The sequence below is a fragment of the Epinephelus fuscoguttatus genome, linkage group LG10 (genome assembly GCF_011397635.1).
Source record: "Epinephelus fuscoguttatus linkage group LG10, E.fuscoguttatus.final_Chr_v1".
Classification (NCBI taxonomy): Eukaryota; Metazoa; Chordata; class Actinopteri; order Perciformes; family Serranidae; genus Epinephelus; species Epinephelus fuscoguttatus.
The window spans coordinates 37,686,240-37,713,527 of record NC_064761.1 but is presented as its reverse complement, the minus strand read 5'-3'; the positions used below and the strand labels follow the sequence as shown (position 1 = coordinate 37,713,527).

The window sequence follows — 27,288 nt, the reverse complement described above, 5'->3', positions numbered from 1 at the left end:
GCCACTCAGGAGGTCACCGGGAGGTTTCAGGGGAGCACGAGGAGAAGACAGAGAGAAGGAGCTCATTACCTGGGCAATCCGATGAACCTGGAGCCAAAGGGCAGGTGTTAACCAGCGACGGGGGGGATGAGGCAGGGCAGGTTCGGCCTAAATCAGAAAGAAAAGTCGATTTTAATATTTCCAAATATAATCCGACGACATACTGGAAAAGCAAACAAGGACACGGAGACGTGATGCTATTGCAAAGCTTTTATTGAAGAAAGAAAAAAAAAAAAAAAACACCAGTTGACTACATGCCCCTTCCAAAGATCACAGATGAGATGCTTTACTTTAACAACAGAGGGTCAAAGCTCTTTCAGGAGAGTTTTCACACTCAAAACCATTTCAGCCTCCGCTGCCAAAGCCTAAAGCACCGCAGCTGATGGAAACATCTACTGTATGGATACAGAGTCGGCCCAAACAAAAGGGATCCTCTTTATTTGCTTTGGTAAAAGACGAGTAAACATGGCAACATCTTTGAGTGAGGCACGGCAAAATATGAAATACACAGTATAGTGATTCAATACTGCTCAGCCAAAGGCACTTTTACAAACATGGGTAGAACAAAGACAGTAGACACAAACACGAACACACTGAACAAATAAAAAAATCATTATGGTCTTTTCTTTATACTCGTAGCATCAAGCCTCATGTCAGATATGCTCCTGCAAAGATGTGTGATGTGTTCAGAACTGTCCGTACGAGTAAACGGGAGAGTTTAATACAGATTTTATGGCACATTGAAGTTCTGTGACAGGGGGACGCTTTGTATAAAACATGTGCTAATAAGCCAATAATTAAATATTCTACAGCATATAAAATGTGAAAAAACATCAGACTAGGGCTGAATGATTTGGAAATATATATCCAGTTGTGATTATTCTGAATGATATATTGCAGTTACTGTACGATTCACAACATTTTTGCATCATTATTCTCATGTTGTGATGTTTTGTGAGGCTCTGTGTCAAACAGAGACTTTCCTTAAGTCTGCAGAAAATGATTTGTGGGCTGCGACGTCACTGCAGCACCACAACACTTCATTCAGAAGGTAATAAGCTAATTTTACACATATTTTGCCTTTAACAAATGCTTCATCTCCTGCTATTTAGATATTGTACTAGTCCACGCTGCCATTTTGATTAACTCCTAACTGTTAAGTCCTTTAAAAGATATGCAGCACTAATCAGCCTCTCCAGGATGTCGTGATCACTACAGTTAACTCAAAATTCAGCCAGTCCTCATGAATTCAGTACAACCTTGCAATTTCGTCCAATCAGCGCAACTTTAATGCAAATTTAAGTATTTAAAACAAGTAAAATCTCATTTCATTGCAGAGCTGCACGCAGAATATTGATTCTCTCAGCCCCTTTGTCTGTAGTAATTATGAGAATACGACTGCTGCAGGAGTGTGAGCTCCGCACTGGGGACAGCGTCTCACACACAGTGACAGGGCTAACTGTTAGCATCACACGGCAAATGTTATCCAGTGGATATTAACAGGGTTCGGGGTCGAGTGTTAGCCCCTGCTGCTGTGTTAGCTCATGCTAACCAAGCATAGAGAGCAGCTCACAGAGACGTTACTTCAAATGGCAGCAACAGCTGATGTTCGGCAATCAGCTACCATCACAATTAGATTCTAACTCTGTGGGAAACACTGAATGCTCGTTTTAACAGGCCCCCAATCACAGACAGCATCACAGCTACTTTTAAAATATTTCACTGCAAAAGCCCTCTAAAACCTTGCATCGCGATTAAAAAAACAAAAACAAAGCTGCCATGAAGGTATCTCTGACCGCAACAATCCCCATAAAAGCCAGCAAAAATCCTGGAGAGACCGATTATTGTAATGCTTTTACTGTTTTCTGAGCAGTTTGCAGCCTGTAATTTAAAATGACACTTGCTAACTTATTTTCTATATTAAATAATGTGCGTCAAATATTCATTTATATTTTTAGCCACAACAAAACACATGCTCTGCTATGTTCATCAGCTAGCTGCTAATAACTTTCTCGAGTGTCCTCACATCCTTTAAAACTCTAACAGTGACCCTTCTGGTGTATGACACTGGCAAATCTTCTAACACAGGCGTTAAATGTGCGTTTACAGTTGCATTTGATGTCTGTATTACATGTTCCATAAGATAAACCAGTGTTTTGTTAACTGGTTCAGTCACCAAACATCATGCTCAGGTCTTACAGTAAAAGCGCACACTTTCTGTTGTGAGCCACATTTTTACACGATGTTTGTAGCTCACAGTTACTGTATGCTTCCTCACACTGTCACCAATTAAGTTACTGATTCATCTGTGCTATGGTCAGGCGTGAAAGCACAGTTCCTACTGCTTATTGCTTCAGTGTTGCAGTGACATGTTTTCCTGTAGAGTAAGAACCAGAGGAAGATCTGAATAATGGATACCATTTTGACTTCAGAAAGAAAAGCAAAGCACAAAGGTCCACTTACTGACTAAAAGCTCGTATTGTTTTAAGAGACAATTGGCTATGAAAATTACCTGAATTACAATTTTAAATGAGCATCACTGTACTACTTCTGTTCAGACGAGGTTTTTAATTCATCAGCTGAACGTTTTTTTTTAATCTCCGCCTTTGAAATCTTCATTTGTGTTCCCATCACCAGATGTGAGATCCTGGGTGCTGCCTCATTATCCCAGCAGGTCAGCGGGCCCAGTACTGACCTCTCGCAGACAGCCAACATGACATGCTAACTGAGCCGGATCCCCAGCAACATCTCTGAGAGGTGAAACCTAGCAACACATGTGGCATGACGCTCTATGGAGTGTGTAGGTTCTGTCCTTTGTTGCCTAACAACCAGTAATCAGACGGCTCACTGAGTCAAGTGTCAAACGGCCAGCATGTTGTGATATACTGTGCAGTTATTCAAAGTATTAGAGATAAGTCTTCCGTAACTAGGAGACGCACAGATTTAAATGCATCTTCTCCTACAGCTTCATCTATTTATAGTTATTTATTATTAATTACTGATTATATAAAATACAAGATGACTCTAAACTGTGTTCCCAGCTCAAGTTTTGTGACACTGAGGAGACATTTCTGACATCTATTTAAGACACAATTTTCCTCTCAAGGACTCGGTTATGAGTTTCACTTTTCTGTAAGTCTTGGTGTCTTTCAGTTTTTGTGTGTGACCAGTGAACTGCACTCCAGATATTGATGGAAAAATCCCCGAGGACATAGAGTTTAGGTTGCCTAACCTTCTACTGGCCCGGCAGTGCAGAGTTTTTACTATGTTTTTAGGGAATATTAAAAACTCCTTTAGCATTTAAATAGTCAAAGGTCTCTATGTGTTTATGTAGAAATTGTGCCCAAGCAAATGTGTTAATGTATTATTAATGGGCTTATTAGCACAGTTATTTACAGTGTGTTCCCCCGGTTAAAACTTGATCACAATGTCTCGGATGTACCTGGACTTACTGTTAACAGTAGATACAGTATGTTTGTTTCTGATATCCAAAAGACACTAAACATGTGAGGAAACTATAAAGACAAGTAAAGAGAATGTTCTGAAAATGATAACTGATTGCTTTGTTCATAACATATCCATCTACATACCCATCTGTAATCAGGGCTGAGGAAATACTGTAGACTGATCCGATTAATAAATATGCAGACCAGTACTGACTGACTCCATCGTCTTGGTTGTTTAAAGGCACCCTGCGGAGTTTTCTTGTAAACAAATCAAAACCCAAAATGAAAACATTTGTATATTTTAAATCAGGCAATGTTTATATCATGGACTGTTTAAAAATAATGGATAACGTCATCATGACATCACTCATTAGTCTGTGGATGTACTGAAGCCTTAAGTTTTGCAATTTGGCCGTCGCCATCTTGTTTTTTTGGAGCCAGAAGCAACCATGTTTGGATGAGAGAGTGAAGCTGTGGAGGAGCGAGAGGTGGAGCCACAGGAAACTATCGACAGACAGTCACTCAATTATGCGCAACTTGTCATGAGGTCTAGGGGGACTGACTCATAGTTGGAGCCAGCCCCATTGGCCATTCAAAGAACTGCAGCTTTTGACGCTTTCCCATTGGCTTCATTTTTCAGCCCCAAAGGTTGCTGTTTGGTTTAAATCCATGCTAGCATAGCTTCGTAGCTTGGAGTGTTACTTCCACCAACTGTTGATTAGCAAACTAGCGTCGAACCACCAGTGAAAAACATGTATCACGTCACCTGCTAGAGGCATGAGTAGGTTATGACACAATAGGCCCTTAGACACAGACATGTAAAAGGGCCCCCACCCCTTTAAGAAGCACGACCTCAACTGAAAGAGCCACATAACTTAGTTTTCAAGATGAAGTCTGTGTCTGTGGTCATTCGATGTCCCTTTGTAGTTGCTGTGCATCATTTTGTGGTGGTGCGCAAAATTAACATTGGTGAATATTTGCTTCCTGTTCACCTCCATTAAATGTGACATTTGCATCCAGTGGCAAAGCAAATATGCAGTGGTGCTGAACTCTGGTGAACTCTGACCAGCACAGCCTCAACCAGAAGCAAAAACAGATGTGTGGACACTGATTGTTGCCGTGTCTAACCAGCCGATATTGTTATGATACTGGCCATGAAAAATAAAAACTGCTCCACGTGAGATGCTGCCTGGCTGACAGTGAGTTAGGAGACAGGCATGGAACGTAAGGAAATGGGGAATGTACCGGTGACATCATATTTTGATATTTATTAGCAAGCTAGCCAACATTAGCTGGTGAGGCAGCTTTCCATGTGTGTCACATCCTACACAATTATTGCCCTGGCAGGCGGTGGTCACTCAACTACATTTGTGCCCTAAATCTTATGGATGAAGGGTGTCAGGGGTGGTCAGTCAGATACCAGGCTGGGCCTGTGGTGACCCGCCTTTGCATACGGAAGAATGGGTGCGTGCAAGATTCTAAACTAAATGGGGGCCCCATCATAAAACCATCGCTCCACAGCGCTACTAGTGGTCAAAAACTCCACAGGATACCTTTAACTCACCATCATCGTATTACTCTAGTAATTATAACAAAGTAACTATTCAAACAGTCAAACTTCTGGTCGGCTGACTGTGATTGTTGGATGGAAAAAAATAATAAAATCAGTCATTTCTGGGAAACTCTCATGGTCCCTTCTTCGCCCATCAACCTTAAACAAACACTAAATATAAAAGACAAGTCTGAATGGTACAATCAATACTGACACACAGCACAGTGACACACACAGGCACACAGTACCAACAGCATAGTTCTGATTAAAGGATTACTATAAGGACACTTATGCTTGAATCTGTACAGGTAAAATATTTCCTTTTTCATAAAATTTCTTATAAAGTGTCGATGCAATTAACATCAAAAATTGCATAGCCATCTCTAATCCGTTACCTCTACCAGACTGCAATCACTAATCTAAAATATGTCGCTGTGAATGAGAGAAGTTACATGTTTATCTGCTCAAAGATGATATACTCAAACATAGGGCCGTATCTGTATGAATGCAGAGCCGTGATTGTACTGTTCAGGCCAACAGAAAATTATTTATACATAAAAGCAAATTTGCTTGGAAAGAACAAAGAAAATATTATGTTAAAAAGGGAATTGCATTCAACAGCTGCCTACTGAGGATTTTCACTTTGACACTGAGAATTACCATGTGTTACTCCTGTGGTCCCGATCGATAAAATGTAAGTTGAATATAGTTGCGTACAAAACACAGCAAATATGGCAGCTTAAATTCAATTCTTTGGTGTTCAAGTTATGCAGAACTGTGTTGCAATAATGAGCTTCAGTGTGTAATGTGATCCCTATTCGTGTACCGTCTGTGGGTTTGCAGTGTAACAAACACTAAAGAATAAAAGAAGTGTTCTCTGCAGCTTACTGTAAATACTGATAAAGCTACAGACACACGTCCATCTATTCGTCTTCACCTGCAGGGCAGGTGTGTCAAACATTTTGCATGTTTCGGTGGAGTCAGAAAAATGTGCGTGCATGCATACATGCCCACCCTGGCTAGAACATGCCGGTTTAAGGTGATTATGATATGAGATAATAACTGAGTGATGATGTATACTGAAACGGTTAACTGGTGGGTTTGAAGTGATTTCAGCAATAGTTTCACATTTTGGGAAATATGCTTGAAATATGAAGCCACTTTTTTGCCCTTGCCTGCTTTAGTTTGTTGTGTTGTTGACTGCTAAATATGATGTGCTGTTTAAAAGGGTCGGTGTAGTGTCCAAGTTATATTAAATTACTTTACTGTAATGTTTTGCCCTGTAATATTTAAGTATCTGCCATTTTCTGTGAGAGGCTGCAACTTTATTTACATGAAATTGCAGATTAAAAATGACACTCTTATTTCTATTTACAGACCGAAATAAATTCAAACTTCTTTTATAATATTACAATATTTTACCCCCTAAATGACCATTTGCATATTAATTACTCATCCCATTTTACAGACCAGCAGCTCCTGTGTTCTGCAAGGTAAAATTACGATTTTTGTCATTTTGGGATACGAGAAGTTATGCTTTCTTTAAGCATTTAGCATAACGCAAGACAAATAACTGATACACAAATAGTCAGCTGAAGACTGAACACAACAAGTCCGACTCTATCAGTGGTAACAAAAACCACCTACCAGCGCCTCTGAAGCTCTCTAGGTAACAAGTTTTATCTCATTATTAAAATCTGTGCAGAAACAAAGCTCTAAGAATGTAGTGGAGTATTTCTTGCCTAGAAGCAGCCGTAAAACTGTGAAGTACAACATGTTAATTAGTGAGCATAATAACAGAGCCTCGCTAGCTGTTATTATGCTAAGCTAAGCTATCCGCCTGCTGACTGTAGCTTCATATTTAGTGTACGGACATGAAAGTGGCATCGATCCTCTCACGTAACTCTCAGTTAGAAAGCATATGAGCATATTTCCCAAACTGTTAAGCTATTCCTTTAACAGCACAGTTAAAAACACACAGTCTCCTCTGCTGTGATTGTACCGAGTGAATAGATACATGTATGCAGGTGAACACGTGATGCTATGTTTACTGAAAGTGAGTATATATAGAGGGATATATATTTATGCTGAGGAATGCAAGCTTCTGTGGGTTGGTATGTTTGCGAGAGAAAGAAAGAAAGACAGAGAGAGGGAGAGACAAAGAGAGACAGAGCGAGCGTTGGGTTATCACAGTGGAGGTGACCAGGCGGCGGGTTGTTCAGAGGTCAGTGGTGGCCTTGGCGGTGAGGTCCTGGATGCGGCTGGTGTTACAGTTTTTGCAGAGGACGTGTCCGTCCAGAGGGTAGCAGCCCTGGTTATCCCCCTCTGAGAGCAGGGAGCCACAGTCCTGCAGGACACAGATACTCTGTTAGTCCACAAACACAAACAGAGCCATTAGCCACGCTCACCGATCAGGCACATTCATACGCTCTCTGTGCTCACACTCTAAATGAGACATTTACTGCGTTTATAAACTCAGCCAGTGTCAAGTTACAGGAGGCTCTCTGCAGAAAAGCCTGCGAGACTGGAGACCGTGTTTTGGTTTTCTAGCAGCTGGTGAGTCTGGAGGGGCAACAACTGGTTATTACTGGGTAACAGTCAGAGAAAATCCTTTCCTCTGAACATCTTGGGGGTTGCACTTTTATTTTAGTAGTCCCAAAAAAATCCAACAAAATAATCTTTCAATTCCAGGAGTCACATTCTTCCAGATGCATTTTTATTGAATTCAAATGAATAATTACAGCGTTATTTTTTAATTAGGACCTTCTGTATTCAGACGTCTACAGCAGTTACTTTAATGTATCAGATACAAATTCAGTCACAGCTAAACATCAGCTTGTTGCCGTTGTCATCCGTTTGTATGTTTACACTATGTATCTGTATCTATCTATAAATTGTCCATATTATTTTCTATATGCTTATTCTCTACTTTACCTGTGTTACCTATGTTAGCACTGTTAGCATCATTAACAGTGTCAGCATGGCTAGCGGTGCTAACACAGTTAACAATGTCAACAGCATTTTGCATCTCAAAATGTAGCTAGGGGCTAAACGAGGGTAGCTACCATGTTTCCATGGCTGCAGGATGGCGTTACTAGCAGTAATCTCCAAATGAGCAGCGATGCTCGCTAGCTTCCACCCAACCTTTTTGGTGTGCAGTGCAGAGCAGACAAGGCTAACGTTAGCTTCTCAGTTGAGACCAAAGTGTGGGCACTATGTTCGGCACGTTAAAGCAGCTAGCTAGCTGTCAGAAAAACCGACAAAAAAAAAAGAAAAAAAAAAAAGAAAAGAAATGGAAAAACATTTACAAAACAAAACATTAAAATGTCACCACCTCAAAATGAATAGCACTTTGAAATGTAGCGCTAAAGCTCACTGAACCAATGAAGTGCCAGAAGAAAGGTAAGAGCCTTGTGTCTCATGTCATTTTGCTTTTTTTTTCTTCTGAAAATGAACTGGTTAGTTCCTGGTTAATGGGTGACGGCTATCCGGGGGGGAAAAAAAAATGGAGAAAAAAAAAAACAAAACAGAAACTGACATCCCTAATTAAAAGTATTCATACTGGCAGCAACAGAAATTTGCAATTTCATTGAGTCTGCTTTTAGCATTTTAGCAAAATGAATATGAGTCCCATCTGCTAAACAGCTACACAGTGTATGTGTGCAGGGCTTTTATTGTGAAAGGTAAGACTGGAAGGAGCAAATCAAGGTTGAAAGGAGCATGAAAGTTTGCCATCAACATCAGATTCATACAATGTGATTGGAGGATGCCTTTATTTGTGATGCTAAAGCTCAGAAAAATCGACCTTGTTCGGAAAAACAATTACATCGCTTCTGGGGCGTTGGTGGCTTGGTGGTAGAGCAGGTGCCCCATGTACAAGGCTGTTGCCGCAGCAGCCCGGGTTCGTCACTCCCTCTCTCTCTCCCCCTTTCACACTTGTCTGTCCTATCAATTAAAGGCTAAAAATGCCCAAAAATATCTTTAAAAAAACCCCAAACATTTTTTTACATCGCTTCTTCGCTAGGTCATTCAATTCACAGTAAAATGAATGGTTGTCAGTTCCTTGAATACAGTAGTAATAAATAATCATTACAGAAACAATCTACTGATAAAAATGTCTCCAGTGTGTGATGCCTTTAATCAAGCAGATCATACATAAGACCTGAGTGATAATTGTATTTGTGTCTGTACATCTCTCGCTCTGCTCCGTGTTGTTTACTCGACAAAGCCTGAAAAAGATCTCTTAAATCGAAATGTTTCTCTGTTCTGGCACAGTGTGTGGATCTTTGGTCTGACTCCAGCCTTCAGTTTGTTTTCTGATCCAGCATCTGTAAAACAGTGTGTTCTCTACCCTCTTCTTACAGGGTAATAACCACACACACACACACACACACACACACACCCACCATGTGGACAACTTCACACACACACACATACAGACTCACACATATTGCTTTGGTATTATTTTCTCATTGTCTGTGACACTGGGTTACACTCTTAACATCTCTCTCTCACACACACACACACACTCACACATGCACACTCACGTGCACACACAGACGCTCTGAGAATTACAACTCCATCTACTCATGTCTCCCTGGTGACAAAATTCTTCTCTTGTTGAGCCCCTTCAGCTGAACTAATCTGCTTTGCTTTCCTTTGACCTTTATGTCTGCCAAACGCTCTGTGTACTCACACTGGCACGGCTCTTTGACAATGTGACACGTTACTTCTCTTTTAGCCGGGCACGTAATGTCTCAGCGCTGCTTATCAGTCGGCGAGCGGCGGCTGACAGATTGGATACTATGTAAGTCCATGAACTTTGCAGAGGAGAGATGGAAAGCTATTTCGAGGCAGGTAAGAGAGGGATGATTCAGTCTCGCTGAAAAGGTGACTCGGGGGACGGGCATGCACGATATGCCTTCTACCTTCATGCCTTAATGACTGTCACCTGGAGCTTTGCAACACGGAACATAACCAGCAGGGCTAATTATAGAGAGCCCACATGCCAGAGGAGATAAAAACACATAGAGAGCATACCTCACAGCGGTAACACTGCACGTGGAAGTCGCGGTCCAGGGCCACAATACGGACGGTCTCCTCCTGGCCCGGTGCTGGCATTATAGGCTCAGAGCACACACAGCAGCGTGGAGCGAACTTCCTGTGAAACAGAACCAGCAACAGAAACGAGCTCAGAACAGTAGAACATATTGGGACCTCCAACGACAATGTGAAACCATCATTACTCCCTTCCTGATATTTTCTTGATTAATTAGTTCATTGTTTGGTTTATAAATCGTCGCGAAATGGTGAATTGATCCCACCAGAGCCTGAGCTGACGTGTTCAAATTATTTGACTTGTCTGGCCAACAGCTCAAAACCCCAAAGATGTTTCACTTACAGCAACCACAAAAAAAAAATCCTTATAATCAAGTTTGCAGCCGAGTGTGAAGCAGTCGGGATGAGAGTCGGCACCTCCAAATCTGAGGCCATGGTTCTCTGCCGGAAACCGATTGCCCTCTCTGGGTTGGGGGAGAGTTACTGCCTCAAGCAAAGGAGTTCAAGTATCTCGGGGTCTTGTTCAGAGATGGATCGGTGGTTTGGTGCGGCTTCTGCAGTGATGCGGGTGCTGCGCCGGACTGCTGTGGTGAAGAGGGAGCTGAGCCAGAAGCCGAAGCTTTCGATTTACTGGTCCATCTACGCCCCACACCTCACCTATGGTCATGAGCTCTGGCTAGTGACCGAAAGAATGAGATCGCAGATACAAGCAGACGAAATGAGTTTCCTCCGTGGGGTGGCTGGGCTCAGCCTTAGAGATAGGGTGAGGAGCTCGGACATCCAGAGGGAGCTCGGAGTAGAGCCGCTGCTCTGCTCTGGGTCAGTTGAGGTGGTTCGGGCATCTGATCAGGATGCCTCCGGGGCTGGAGGGATTACAAATCTCATCTGGCCTGGGAACACCTTGGGTTCCCCTATGAGTTAGAAAGTGTTGCTAGGGAGAGGGATGTCTGGGGTGCTTTGCTCGGCCTGCTTCGCCCACGACCCGGCCCCAGGTAAGAGGATGAAAATGGATGGATGGGAAATAACTTAAATTATGGAATGTAAAAATAAGGATTTGATGCTTTCTGTTATTTATCAACTGATTTATTAATCAATTGAGCTGGATAAGACACAATGTGTAATTAATCAACCATTAACATTTTTTTTCCAAATAATTTTCTGTCAATTGACTGGTACAGCATTTCCTAAACATTTGTCTCATGAGGCGGGCATCTTCTGCTAGCTCACCTAGCACCACTGAGCTCGCCAATGTTAAGGCTCAGCCAAGGAGGACGCCATTATGTTTACATCTCATGTTGTCACGGGCACAAGCCTCTTGTTCACGTGAAGATGCACACTTCCTTCTGTGCGGTTGCACAATTGGCGGATGTAGTTCGAGGGACAGAAAATCTCTTCTTCTTCAGCTGCTCATCTGTGGATTATCTTGAGTAACTAGGTCATGATTTCTTGAAAGACACACTGCTGTTGAGGTTTTCAGGTGTATTTTTTTGGCGCTTTGAGCACCACAAGCCGAGTCCCATCTAGTCCCATTATGTTGGAGAGAAGACAGACATCTCTACAGCCGATATCTTCAACACTCAGCAACTCATGACAAAACAATCTAGACTGAGATTCAACAGGTAAGAATAAAAATATATATTTTTGAATTTGGGATGAAGTGTCGACTCTCTGTTGATAATCACTTCACGAACCCTCAGGTTTATCTTATGACCTCTTGTGGGGGTCCCAACCCATGTTTGGGACCCCTTGACTGACCGATCTATCAACAAATTGTTTCAGTTCTTCACACACCAGTAAAAATACATGATGTTATAAAGAACAACGGTGCTTACACTTTATGAAACATTCATTTTAAACAAAGACAAACACATAGCTTGTGCATTTTGTTCTGCTGTTACCTCCGCCAAGGAGGTTATGTTTTTTTGATTGATTTTTGTTTGTCAGCAGGATTACAGGAAAACTACTGGCCCAATTTTTAAGAAAGTTGGTGGAAGAGTATAGCCTGGGCCAAGTAAGAACCCATTAAATTTTGGAGTGAATCCAAATCACAGGGCGGATATATGAATTATTTTTCACTTTTGTTCACATTACGAGATGGGGCATTTGGCCTTGGTGAAGGTCTGCGCTCTTCAAGTGCCCTTTTAGTTTAATTTTGATTCACTCAACCATCGAGGTGGCACTAAAAGCTAAATTTGCCCTTCTCTGAAATATTTCACATAAACAGAAAAGGAAAAGCTAAACAAGTTGTGGGATTTTTACAAAATATTACAACTGAATTTCACAGAAAAAGTTTCAAGCTCTCGAATCGGTAACTCTGGAAATGCCTTCAGGAGGAAGAAGTTTATCTAACAAAAGGATCACTAAGGATATGAAAAGCACACTGATTCTCAGGTCCTGTCAGGTGACTGATGGCCGGTGGACACTTCAATTTCTGATGCCGATTGAATGCATGGGAATCAGGAAGTGAAGGGGATGTGTGGTTTTGGGGAACCACAGCTGCACTGTATTAGCCAGAGAAAAGGCTCAGGCGCAGGCGTGACTATTCCTCGACACAAAGGGCTGCGCTGTTGAGGTCACACTTGTCATGTGGAATTAAACAACGGCCCAGTGCAGCTACTCCACAAAGAAAAAGCTGTGCACTCACACCAAGAGCCAGCTGTTTACTTCTGTTTCCCTTCTGGTCACTGAGTAAAGGAACATTTCTGGTAAGGTGCTGGTTATGCAATCGGTGGAGTGTGACACAATGACAGGAATTTACTATTAAATTCATGTCCACAGCCACATTTCATAAGGTCATTGGGCTTGTGACATTACCCGCAATATTTCCCAAAAGGGAAGCACCAAGATCTCAGATTGATTAGGCTGAAATACACATAGGGAGAGTAACAGATTTTAAAGATTTTAAAGCAGAACTAGTTGATTTAGCCCCTTGGGGGAAGTGGAACAAGTTGTAAATACAAAACCGACACATTTGGCTGACAAAGAACAACATTAGCGCTCATTTGGAGTCGAATCTGCCAAATCTAAGTTGAACATTCACTCGTCTTTTAAATGAGCTCTATATGATATTAAGAGCGTTGATATAATAAAGCAGCAAACAGCTTTTTGTGCTCATACGGCGGTTACCACCAATATCGGGACAGTGTCGTTGAGTCCGCTTAGCGCCCACCCTCTGGTTCCCTTCAGGTTAACACCATTAGCTCTGTCAGCACTGTTGCTGTTGTTAGCACTCTTCACACTGTTAGCATCGTTAGCTGCCATCCACTGGGTCAGTCACTTTCATGTAGAGAGCTGTGTGCAGAAAATGTCTGAATCATAGATATGCTCTGAATATCAAATGGAGCTCCTTTAACTCTGATTTAGTTAAAAGAGGCCCTTCTGTGTGGAGTTTGCATGTTCTCCTGCGTGGATTTTCTCAGGGTACTCCGGCTTCTTCCACAGTCCGAAGACATGCAGGTTAACTGGTGACTCTAAAATCACCCCTAGGTGTGCATGTGAGTGTGAATGGCTGTCTGTCTCTACAGCCCCTTTTGCACTGCCAGATTTTCCGCGAATGTTGGGGCGTTTTGCCGGCAAGCTGTGAGCGTTTAGTCACACAGAGCCAGATTGGCAAGTTGATCCGAGGTGCCCAATTTTCCGCCCCGTAAGGGAGACATATTGGCGGAACCCTTTTGGTTTAAAAAGACAGAGGCTGCCTTCCACAACGGGAGGGGCTGTTGAAGACTTGTGGGAGGGGCTGTTGATGATGCGGCACGTGCGACCCACTGGCGGTGGATAAACAGGAAACAGCTGACAGCAGGAATTAGCGAGCAGCTAGTAGCAAGAGGGAAACACAAACCTGACAGACACTGTAAAGATGAGCAACTGGGGAGACAAGGAATTGTGCGCCCTCCTTGCCCTCGCAAACAAAGAGGCCATTAACCATCAGATGAGGGGGGCGGTGAAGAACGGGCCGACTTAAGAGAGAATCACCAAAGGACTGACCAGCCGTGGCTTCCCTCCCACGTCACTGTTTACGTCACACACTGAGCTACACGTTTTGTTACTTGCTCACGCCCCCCATTGCCCTGAAAAAGGCGTATTCTGTATAAACAAAAGTAGGTAGGCAGCAATTTTGACGATGAAAGATGCTAAAATCCTCCATAGAATCAAGTCATAATTATCTATGAATAATTATTTATATGAAAACGGTAATTTATGCAGCTTAAAGGAAAGTTGGAGACATGGTATGCCAGTTTCCTGTAAAACGTCTAGTTAGATGAGAGGATGTGTTTAGCTTAGCTTAGCAAAAGTACTAGCATCAGGGTAAAACTGCTAACCTGGACAAACAAAATCACGGCATTTCTTAGACTGGATGAAACCGCAAGTAGCTTGCTAGCTAACAACACTAACCCCTAACTCTGACAGCAAATAATACAATTTTGAAGCTATTTTAAGTCTTTGAAATTGGTAAAGGAAAGTAGACATATATCACCACTGACTAATGTCATCGAAAATTCCCTTTCCTTTTAGCTCTGACTCAAGCTGTTGAATGCTCCACTATGTTTACTGGAGTGCTGTGCCATTTTTCCAACAGCTCATAATCCTGGAGCCAAAATCATGCGAAAGATGTCCCATTGTACTGAGAGGCCATTTGTCACAGCGCCTGGTATACTGAAAACAAATGTGCTTTGCTCTGAGGATTATTTCTCTGACAGCACTCTCCTGAATAGAAGCACAGAGCTAATTATTATGCAGGATGACATCATCGGACCGTCTTGCTACGTCGAAGGTATGACCCGCCCTACTCTGCTTCTAACTGACCTCACCACTCAAACCTTATGGACACAACCAACGAAGGCGATGAGTGCTACCCAATCAGAGGCAGAGTATGGAGGTCCAGTGATGTCATTCTGTGTAATAATTAGCCATGTGCTTCAGGGTAACGGCCCTTCAGAACAATTTGTTCTCTGGATGCCAGGCTGTCCGACAAATGGGCTTTTGGTCCTATGGGACATTCTTCGGACTACTGAAGAAGACTGGGGATGCAGCCTTTGTCAATTACGCCCCAAAGCTATGGAACACACTACCTATACATATCAGGGAAGCCAGCTCGCTAAATATTTTACATTTCCTGATACAAGTCTGAAATTCATTCTTTGTACACTTCATACTGCTGCAACTCTTTTAAAATCTTACTTGATTTTATGATATACAGTTTCACAATTCTATGATTTTTTTGACTCACTAACTAGTTGCTAACTTCGTCTGTCTGAAATCTGACGCTGGTAGCGTACAGTACGGAGCTTTTTCTTTGAAAACTGTGGCCTGCTGTATCAGGAAGGACAAAGATGAGACTGAATCAAACACTGCCAACAGGACCATAAAATGATGAGCTGAGGGGAACTGCAGAGTTTCATTCTCTGTGAGTTTGTCACTGTGAGCACATGTTACATAAAGTCATTTGATCATTTGTTGATACAAAAACATTTATTTTTAACCCGATGAAAACCTTAACTACGTACTTGTGAAAGTCCTCGATGCAGTGGATGTGGTTGGACGCGTCCACGGTGAAAGGGATGCCGTCCAGGCTGCGGTGGCACACCACACAGGTGAAGCAGTGAGGGTGGTAGGCTTTCCCTGTAGCCCGCAGGATGCGCTCCATGATGGGCTTACTGCAGATGGTGCAGGTCTCAAGGGTGTTCTGCAGACACAAACCCACAGACACCCACACGATTACACAACAAACCTGATGATGAATGTAGTGATTCTGATGATTCATTTCTAAAGGCCCTTTGAGTGTTTATTTACAATTAGCACTTGTCTGCTAACAAATTCTAACCAGTATGAGACATTTAGAAAAGTTTTGTAGCATTTTCTCCTGTTTTGAGCATGTGGCTTTTAACTTCCTGTTGCCTGTGTTACACATCAGATGGCGTGGCGCCCATTCGTGCCCGTGCAACAAATAAATCCACTCTCAGGACCTTTAGCTCGGCTGTCCTCAAATGCCTCTGAAGCTGAAGGAATCTGATTAGCGCTCCTCTCGAAACACAAACACAGTCATTTTTCAGCTGCCCTCGCCCACACTTCATCCTCCCATATGCAAGAGTGCGAGCAGTAAATATTTCCACTTTGTGATGACTGCAGGTTTTCTGCAGCCAGGCGACTGGGCAAGCGGCCCGCGGGGGGACGTGGCAGCCGCCTGCCTCTGACTTATCTGTGGCATCTCTCTTCTTAATATCTACCGGGAGATGCCATTTGTTATTTCAATATTTCATAAATAACGACTGCCTCTCTAAACAGCAATGCAATTACTGGGGATGGATATATCATGTGAGGGTGATCAATGTGCGGCCTGATGTGGCTGTGTGTGGAGCTGACGGGCCCCGCTGTCGCTGCTTCTTGCTCAGGCATTTCCTGGATCTCTGTCTCTCTGCTCTCCCCCTCTTTTTCTGCGCTTGGCTGGGCTAAAGAGTGCACGGTTCAGCTGTTCCCATTGGCTCCCACTGTAGTAGCAAGCTGCCTCAGTGTTTCCAAACACAGCTCGGGGTGTGTAGCAACACTGCGCTGCGTCATCGGCTGCCTCCCAGACGCACCGCTGGGCCCTGCCGTTTAAAATGACACTTGTGTGACCGCTCGGCCGAGGTAAACTCCCAGCTCCCGCCTGTCCGGCTGCGGAGCACGTGCAGTGACATTTATAGTCTATATGCTAATGAGCAAAGGCAGCTTTACAGGATGAGGTTCATTGAGACTACGATGTAAAAACGTCCCTGACATGATTCCGTGTGCTGTCTGACTTTTGTCTCTCATGTGTCATTGGAGGGTGAGAGGGCAGCGGATGAGAGCAGCTGATGTATGACTCCAGGCTGCGAGAAGGTGCTTTGAAAAATGGCCGTTTCTTCAAAGCACTCCTGGAGAGGCATTATTTCATGAAAAGCAATGTGTGCAGACAAGCTCTGCATTCTTATTTGTCTTTTTTTCCCCTCCCTTCAAGACGGTAATAGAAATAAACATTATTCCCAGGGCAACATTTGTGTATAAACAATGTCCATATTGCAATCCTGCTCGATCCTGGAAGTGGAATGAAGCCTTTAATGAGCTCGCTGCACTGAGCCCTTGAGGTTTGCCTCATGCACGCACACAGAGACAGAGAGAGGTAGAGGTAGAGACGGAGAGAGAGAGGGAGAGAATATATTTGCAACCTGAGAATGTGAGTAAGATACCGGGGCCAAACAGCACTAAACCATCCTCAACTCTTACTCATCTGTCTGCATTCCCACTTACTTATTCTCATCTGCCCTTCATGTGGGAATACCTTGCCCTTGTTTAGCTTAACTAGAGCATATGATTTCACAGCACACAGTTCCTCCGGGCCATTGTAATGAGTACAGTACTCAAAAGACAAAATTTCTCTCTTTCTCTCTGATGGTAAGATTCTATGACCTCAATTCATTCATTGCGCTCAGCCTCGCTTGTTTTTTATTCGCTCGTGACTCCTTTTATTCGGCATTAGGTAACATTTAGCAGGCCTGTTACACAAACCGATGTCAAAACAGAAAACGTACATGAGTCTCAGTGTGTGTTTGGGCACAACCTCCACAGATGGTTTAAGGAAATTCGGCATACATCACTTCATGCCCTCTCTGTCAGACATCCAGGTCCTCTGCAGTTTGCCACTAGAGGGCTGTATATGTCTGCAGATGTCCGGGTTTTGCTTTCCCCTGACTAAATGTGATGTATTCAAGCATATGTATTCTTTTTTCCCCCTCTCTCCCTCATACATTTCTCTAAGTGTTTGCCCAGAAGGCTAAACAAATGTCTAGGCAGATGAGGTAAAGTGAATTTAGGTCAGACAGCCTCTTGCTGAACTGAGGGGTGAGTGGAGTGCGTTAAAGTCAATTGTGGCCCCTTTTCCCCCTCATTGTAACCCGTTAGCTTTTGCTACAAAGTGCTATCATGGTCTTACTCCAAAGCACGCTGATGCTCGCGCAGCCCGGGTCCAGCTTCCCACTATTTAGCAACGGGCTCCCAAATGACGTTTGACACAGCTGTCTGTTGGAATGAGGAGTGTGATGGCAAACAAAGCATGTTACAGGGAGTTAAGAGGTCCCATGTGCTCGGCTCTGAACATGAGACACAGGCCTGACAGAGACAGAGAGGCAGCGGCTCAGACGGTCAGACAGCTCACATCGTTTAGTGTCACTTTCAGTCTGTTATTTAAAGAACCTGAATGAAGCCGGATCATTTTCTCAATTTCTCCAGTAAATCAGCTTGTAACTCATGAATTTATTGGATCCAATGATATTTCCTTTATACTTTACTTTATTAGTTTTAGCCTTGATTCAGTCCTCACCATAAGGTACCTGGTAATTCTTTTAACGTAGCTTTCATTGTGTATTGTGTTTTTATGATAATGTGTTCTAATGTGTTCTGTCTGGATGTGATGTGATGAGGCTTAATGTCCTCTCTCTAATAATAGACTTTGTAGAAGCAAACCAAAGACAAATTTCTAACTTAAGCACGCAAAAAGTAGACAATAAAATATTTTGTATTCCATTTCTGCTCAAACATGTACATCATCTACAAGTCAATTAAAACCCAGTAAGGTATATCACCCTAACACAAACCTGTATATCTTAATTCATTTAATTTCATTCATTATTTAGGGGTGTGTGTGTGTGTGTGTGTGTGTGTGTGTGTGTTTAATGTGTGTTAATCTCTTTTTTGTATTTTTTTTTCTAGTATGTGTGTGTGTGTAGATATATATACTTATATATATCTTTGTTACATTTCTAAAATCAACGACGATATAGCTGGAGAAGCCACAACTTTTGATTCATTTATAGATACTTTTCTCAATTAATTAACCCGCCTCAAAGCCCCTTAATCTATATTAAATTTACTATAATGTATTCAAAAAGAAGAAAAGCAGCATTTAAGCAGGTGGAACTATCAACAGTCGGCCGTTTTTGCTTAAAAATAGGTAATTAACTGATTATCAAAATAGTTGCCAACTCATTATTATTCATGGCATTTAAAAAACTTCTGCAGTCTTTATTATATTAAAAGTTTGAGCTGGGCGACAAGTAGAAAATCAAATATCACAATAACTTAGTATCAACATTATGAAGATATTATAAGGTTGACAATTAATAGGATCCATGATACAATACTATCACGATACTTCAGTCACGACACATTATTATTACTGTTTTAAATATGCTGAGATATGCCGAGTATTGGGATGAAATATATCGCGATATAAGTTTTTAGTCCGTTCATTGCACTTCAGCCATTTTTGCAGCAGCAACAGAATATATCTGCAGGACTGTAAAACAAGTGATTATATTATTCTAGTAGGCTACCTAACGTTTAATCTGTATTAGTCATACAAATAATTTCCATGATAAAAAAACTTGGCACCTTGTGATGACACGATATTGCCACAAAAAAAAATCACAATACTATCCTGTATCAATTTTTCCCCTCCCCTAACAACGAGTGCTTTCCCATTTTGTTTGAGTCTTGCATGCACATGGGGGTCGCCACAGACACTGACCCCATCTGGAAGCTGATTGGCCCCCTGGAACCCAAACTACCAGAGTAAAGGCCGTCTATAGCAGAGACAAAACAAAAAATAAAAAACGCATATAGAACATTTGTTTAAGTTCAAACCTTTGACACAGAGGCCGAATATTTACATTCCGTGCATCTTACTGAAAATGTTCCACCGTCACACAATCCTCTATTCATTGTTGTTTTTACTATAATAAACCCACACTCAGCTCTACACACTGGAGACGGGTATGTTAATTAGGGCTGGACGATATAAAGAAAATCAGATATCATGTTATTTTTGACCAAATACCGTGATATCGATATTGCGATAATATTTTGGGATGCTTTGGTGCTTTCAAAAAATATCTGCACATTGACATTTTTGACAAACAATCATCAATAATGTGGATATAATGACTGAGTTGAAAAAGGCAAAATAAAACAACAGCTAAAACAGTCTGGTAAGATCAGAAATTGACATCATTTTACTGTCACGCAGCCTTTAAAACCAAGAAAAGGCAACACTGAGATGATGTCTAGTCTCATCAAGATAACACTGATATACTGCCCAGCCCTACTTTAAATTATATTCAGTTGACTATGATATACAAGACGAGAAGAAAAGCAGCAAGTCCTCCCAATTTAACGTGCTTTCAACATCAAATGTTTGCCATTTTTTGTTTGGAAATGGACAAATGATTGATGATCAAAACAGTTGCCAACTCATTATTATTCACTGTATTTAAATGCTGCTGCAGTCTCAACTATTATATTAAAACTGTTTAACTACATGATATAAATCAATACTTGCATCACTGGTTCACTCAGGGTTCAAGGATTCAGCCTCCGAATGATTCAGTCTGTGGGTTGTGCAGCTACAGGTAAAACAAAGCTGGAACAAAGCTGTATTTTCCATGTTTGCAGGTGAGACAGTAAACAGTTGGAAATGTGCTGTGGCATATTGCAAAGTTTAAGCCGCTCACCATCCCCACAACACACATTTTACACCTATCTGTTCTTTTATTTTTTTCACATGGCCAAGTCGGGCTGACAGGAGGCAGGCTGGAGTTCAGTGAGACTGCACGCGATTTATGACCTGGCACGCTGAACTCAGAGCAGGCCAAATTTACAGATGATCTGATTCAGTGTGTGTGTGTCCAGACCCTCACAGAATGTGCTGGTCAGTGCCAGGCCATGCTGTGTGAATTAACTACACCCTACTGAAGGTGGCTCGGCGATATCTAACAAGCGCTTGTTCGAAAGAAAGGCCCGAGCGCCGCTGCTGTGCTCCTCTGCAGAGAATAAGAGACGCTGACTTGGTCGTGAACTATGAGTCAAATCAGTGACCCTCCGACTTCCTGAGGGAAGGTGTCTGCTGACTTAATGAACCTTGACAAGCAGCCTCTCTCTCTTTTATTGTTTAAAATGGGTCAATCAAGCAGGACTAGAAATAATCCTTCCAACAGATATATTTACAAATACAACATATATATATAAATATATATATATATATATATATATATATATGTGCTTATTTTTCAACAGGAGGAGCTGTGAAACAAGAGAAGCAAGAAGGAGTGAGACATAATAAAGATGAAAGAACAATGACTCATAGTGAGGTGATACTATAGAGAAAGTGAGAAAGTTACAAACTGCATGGGTCAACTAAAATAAAATCACACATAATTCAGTCTGATCCAAACCACAAACTACAGCTTTAAAGGAACTGATACTTTTTTTGGTAAATAAAGCACCCAAAATTGCCTAACCTTGGTCTATACGCAGAGTATGAAGCTAGCTCCAGCAGCTGATTAGCTTCTTAACTGGGTGCAGGGACTTCCTTGACTCTCTGCTGGTTGCCTAATAACCTCACGGTGATGACACAACTCCAGTAAATCACTGTGTCCAGCTCACCCCGAGTTAAACCACAACTGGCTGTTTTCACACTTCAGTTTTTATCAAATTAAAGGATTTTGCAACCCTGGACCTATTCTCCCATGTCTCTGTGTATGCGTGACTAATGTGAACAACAATTTTAGAAATTAGTCCATTATTGAGTGAGAGGGCTGCAGCCAGCAGCCTCGGAACAGGCTGCATTGCAACTACTTAGGGTATATGCACACTGTCGTCCACTAGCAGTGCTAATTTTTGCCAATGACTGGCTCAATGATCCCTACAGAGATAGACCTTTTTATTAAAGAGTAAGATCCTTGATGTTTTCCAGAAACAGTCACTTCCACCAGACTCCATTTCAATAAACAGTAAATTTATCAGCGTCAAACAGACACACTTTTAAGACGATAGAAACAAAATGAAACTCACAAAAAATGTACTGGTTCGTCTTTTCATTGTTCCAACAATCACCAACCGGGTTGGGTCAGATTAATTCTTAATTCACCCAGTTTGATGTGACAATATGCTGCCCTTTATTGGCCCTAAAATTACTGTTTATTTAAATGGAGTCTGGTGGGTTTGGTGATAGCGTTTTCCGAACAGTTTCTGGTTACACAAAAAGGTCTATCTCTGTAGAGATCCTTCCCATAATGTTGTTAGACACTTCGAATAATAAATCCGAGCCTAAAATTGATGGCGGGAACATGCCCCAAGTGGTTACACTGCAGCCTGTGTCACCGCTGCTGGCTGCAGTCCTCTCGCTTAATACAGGACCAATTAAAAAAATTGTTGCTCCCATTAGTCACTTGGGAAACATGGGAAAACAGGCTCCAGATTGAAAAATATGGAAGTTACCCTTTATGTAAATGAGAAATATCATGTTAATGAATGAGCTCTCTTTTAGCTAATATGCTATCTTTGGACGGACGAGCTAATCGGCTGCTGGCTGCAAATGTTTGACACGGATATGAGAGTGGTATCAATGTTTTAATCCAGCTCTAGGCCAGAAAGTGAAAAGCATATTTCCAAAATGTCGACATCTTCCTTTAAACATGTTGACAAGTGTATACTGCCCTGAGAGTCTCAACAGACACAACAGCTCATGAACGTCACACTGGTAAGTTTTAGTGCTGTGCTATTTTATTAGAGTGCATTTAATTTGTTATTTTGTCCATGCTATAAATATACTACACATATTTTAAAGGGAAACTGTGACACCTGCTGCTTTCTGACCATTAAGAGGGCTTTGTTTGAATTTTTCAGCCCTTGAGGTTGCCATCGAGCCAAAAACCGCAGTTTCCTGTAATGGTGACTTGAGGCTGGCTCCAGTCAGTTCCCATTGACCGCCCTGTTACAATGCCAAACTTTACAGCATAAATAAGCATGTTTACCGCCCGGTATTAAAAAAACAAAAACAAAAAACAGTTTTGGTGTCTACAGCTAATTTCACTGTTCATGACAACTGTGCGAGGGGTGATCGCGCAATTAGGGCCGCTACAATGTCTCTTCTTAAAGCTGCCTTTGTATTTTTATACAAATCAAACAACAATGGCCTCATGCCGCTCCAGTGTGTGATTCTAGACAGCATGCCGGCATTACGGAGGCAAAAGAGGGTTGATGGGCATGATGTGTAACACAACAGCATCGGCCTCTAGTGTGACATGTAACATATGCATCAGCGGCACCTTAAAAACAATAATAATGGCGTAACACGGCAATAACAACCATTTATCATCTCTGTTTTGTGACGGCTGTTCTAGTCCTCTGCTCGGAGGGTAAGGAGCTCCCGGACCTCATTGTTGAGGACATTCGAGTTAGCTGCTGACTGCTAACAGCTACTTTCTAAATCTTCCGAATGGGTCGTATGCATAACATGTCATCAAAATTTCATACCCGTGTTGCCCATGGTCCTGTCCTGTCAGTTTTCCTCTTTATACAGACATCATTTCGGCGCTGTTGCTACCCCCTGATGCTTAAAGGCGACACAACTCTGTCCCACTTTCTGCAACTTTAGTTTTTATACAGCATGGTGGAACTCTCTATGAGCCCCACTCACAAAGATCCCTGAAATACACTAAAGATGTTAAACTTTTAACTTTCTTTCCAATGATCATGAATTCATTTACAAAACCACCCTATTAAATACACTACTCTTTCACAGCTCCACGTACTATGGCTGAAATACTCCACAACAAACTATGAAAGCAAAGGTCACGGCTAAAGAGCTCTCGTCTTCATTTTACAGTGTATCTGTGTGGGTCTTCTATTATTTGAAGTGCTTTCAGGAAGAAGAAGAAGCAGAGCTACCTCACTCACAGCTGACTTGGCACCAGCTTCTGTTCATGCATATTTAAAAAGCAGATTTGGCAAAACTGTCCGCATGTCAGTGTTTACAGACACTGATGCTGCTGTGTGAATCCTAATTGTGGACACCGTTCCCAACAGAGTATTTCCGTCACTGCGATGTTTGCTAAAGTCGTAGAAAAATGTAGATTACAATAATGAAGAGGTTCTGGGAGACACCTTGATGAAAAACCTTTAGACAAAGCAATAAACTGGTTTTCTGTGGTTGAAGTTAAAGGGAAGAAAAAACTTGTTTTGCACATTCTTCAGCCAAATCACGGAGGTCTTGGCCCGCAGAAAGTGCCAGAAATCTGCTTTGGTTGAGGGAGGTCGGGAGCTCATTTAAATCTCCACACATTTGTGAAGGGATTGTGGGAGCATCACCCTTCCCTGATCTGTGGTCTGCTCAGGCCGCAGAGGTGGAGAGGTCTGTGTGTAAATGTGTGTGTGTGTGCGTTTCCTTTCAGCTGGTCAGGCTCAGTGATCATGATCATCTCTCCCACCTCATCCCGTGAAGGTTAACAAGTGAGCCACCCACTGCCACTTCCCTTCCCTGCGGTCCAGCTCCTCCAAGACCCCCCGACATGATCCCATCACCAGCCCTTGACATTCAGCTTAAATTTAATTTTACATATCAGTGATTGCTTTCCAGTGACCGTCGCTTCCTGGCATCCTGACTCCGTCCATCTGTCTGTGCAGTGTGTAAGCATCAGGCCCGCAGTGTGAGCATATGAAGATATATTAACATGACTTGACTCCTTAACAGAATCCTGTCATTTATAAGCGTGTTATGTAAATCACCCACTCGTATCTTCTGTGCTGCCTGGATGACTGAGGTGTGTGTTTACGTGTGGGTGTGAGCGAGCATGTCACGCAGTGTAAAGTGATTCTCCTAATGGTTTTGCTAACTCCGAGGATCACTGACCTTGAAACTATCGGCCGCATAATTCACAGACGGAGCATTTGTGACACTCATCTGTGTGCACGCCACTCAGTCAGGACGAGTGCACCGAGGTTCTTGCTGTCTGACCTGGAACGGCCCCGCTTCCTCTGAGTGCAGGTCCGCCCTGCTCAGCTCAGCTCGGCCTGTCTGTCCGTGTGATAAATTCACACCGCGTTATGGATGACCAGCGCGTACAGGAATAGGACGGCATCCTGTCAGTGCCTCCTATCCTGATTTGTTTTTTTTACGTTTAGTTTATATCCCGGCCTGGATGCTTTATGAGCCCTGAGATCCTTCTCACAAACGGCAGCTCCGCCTGTTCAGGATTCACTTCCTACACCTTTTTGACAAGTTAACAAAAACTGTATGCATCAAACGGCATCAGAGAAACAATGATTTGTAACGTGAAACTGCTTTATTCAATGTTTTTACCAGTTTTAATCACCTGGTATGTTTGTATTCGAGAGGAGGAGACCTCAGTGGATAATTCTGCTTTCTGTGAAAACGTCCTGAACAATGAACAATGGAGAAATTCTAACCAGGAGAAGTTTCAGCTGGTTGCAATCTGCAATCCTCACCACTAGATGCCACTATATCCCCCTAAAACTTAAACACTGGACCTTTAAATGTTAGTTCAATTTAGTTCATGCGCATTTCTTAGAATCCAGATTCCAGATGTTACAGCCAGCCGTATTTTTTTTATCGGATATCTTCTATACCATGTGGCAGCAGTGATGTTTCAGGAGGGTGACAGCTCTTGTTCCTTGTGAGGATCTTTGTTTCTCTCCAGGTGCAGATGCCTCGCGCCAATTGCGTGACCCTCCCATGACATTGCTGCTGCTGGTTGGCTGAGCTGTAGTGGCTTAGCCTACTTAACGTCCAGGACAACGGTGATGGTGCTGAGGGTCGAAGCTGCCAGCAGGTCACTTTCCTGTTCGGGTTTTGAGCGTCATAAAGCTGTGTTTTGTTGCATGATTTTACTCAGTACAGTGAGCTACTCTATATTGTTACGTGTGCTGCTTAATGTCGGGTGAGCCGTTTGTTAGTAGCTGGCCTTATTGTTTGACTGACTTGGTCAATCCATGTGAAATTTGGCACAGTGGTAGAGGGTCATGGGAGGATGCCAATGAAGCAATATTACATCAATTGGCCAAAGGGGGGCGCTATAGCAACCAACTGAAATTGCAAACTTTGAATGGGCATATCTCATGCCCCGTATGTCGTAGAGACATGAAACTTTGCACAGAGATGCCTCTCCTCATGAGGAACAAATTTGCCCCAAGAACCCATAACTTCCAGTTATACAGATTTTCCGCCATTTTGAATTTTTTGAAAAACACTTCAAATGGATCTCTTCCTAGGAAGTTTGAGCGATCTGCATGAAACTGGGTGAACATAATCTAGGCACCAATATCTAAAGTTCCCTCTTGGCAAAAGTTGGAAAACTTACTAAAACTGAGCTTCTATAAGGCAATGAATATTGTGGAGGGCGTGGCTCATCACATAAAGGTGTATAACATCTCAAGGGTTTCACCCATCACCACGCAACTTTGTAGGCATATGACCACACATAATCTGAGGGGACCCCTCCATTATTGACCCCTTCAAACAAAATGGGGGCGCTAGAGAGCTCATTTCTTATCTAGGCCTAACCACCATATGGATTTTTACTAAACTTGATAGATATGTAGAACAGGACGCCTCAAGGTGACTGGAGAAATTTGGTAGCTATAGCTTGAGATCACAAGATGTTGTCCTATTGTCTGTACCAAGTGTAAGGACTGAACTGGGAAAAAAGGCCCTCAAGTGCTCGGCTCCTCTTACCTGGAACAGCCTTCAAAAAGACTTGAATCTTGGGAGCCTTATCCCGCTGCCTGATTTTAAAGTTCTGATAACCTCAATGATAAATACATCGGTTAGTTCTTGTCATTGTCTGTAGGTATTGTAATGTTATCACTGGCACTGGATTCATACTACTTTTAATGTATTTGTTGTGTTGTGTTTTGTCTGTTACTTTTCATGCTGCTACTGTTTTGGCCAGGTCTCCCTTGAAAATGAGATCATTGATCTCAGTGGGACTAACCTGGTAAAATAAAGGTAAAATAAAAATAAAAAAAACTCTAATTGGCAGCTGGGTGGCGCTATAACAACAGACAAATGCTTAAAAATGGTTAAAATGCCACCGATCGCTGTGGCTCCCCCTGTGGCCCACTGTTGTTGTTTTTTCTAATTTTTGGTATGACTAAGTCATGGCATGGTATGCTGTAGTCAATGGGTATGGACTAGTACATTGTAAATAGCAATGCACTACATATATTACTTTGCAAAAAGCCATAAGGGTGAACTGCCATTTTTGTTTAGATTGTTTTCTCCTGTTTTTGGCCTTTGTTGGGACGCTATGTAAAATGTGATAAAAACTGGATGCAATAATTTGCAAATCATTTCTGAAATATATTCAGATAAATACAGTACAAAGT

General features: G+C 42.3%; 1 protein-coding gene across 8 annotated transcripts in view; it reads right to left on the bottom strand.

Moving 5' to 3' along the window:
• Window positions 1-234: 234 nt before the first annotated feature.
• LOC125895302 (LIM domain containing preferred translocation partner in lipoma) overlaps window positions 235-27,288 on the bottom strand; it is a 253,387-nt gene continuing 226,333 nt past the window's right edge. For all 8 annotated transcript variants that reach the window (XM_049587035.1, XM_049587036.1, XM_049587030.1 and 5 more), the window contains 3 exons: window positions 15,600-15,778; window positions 10,078-10,198; window positions 235-7,384 (listed from right to left, as the gene is read on the bottom strand). In XM_049587035.1, the coding sequence (XP_049442992.1) occupies window positions 7,256-7,384; window positions 10,078-10,198; window positions 15,600-15,778 (429 nt within the window). In that variant the 3' untranslated portion in view covers window positions 235-7,255. The remainder of the gene's footprint in view (window positions 7,385-10,077; window positions 10,199-15,599; window positions 15,779-27,288) is intronic.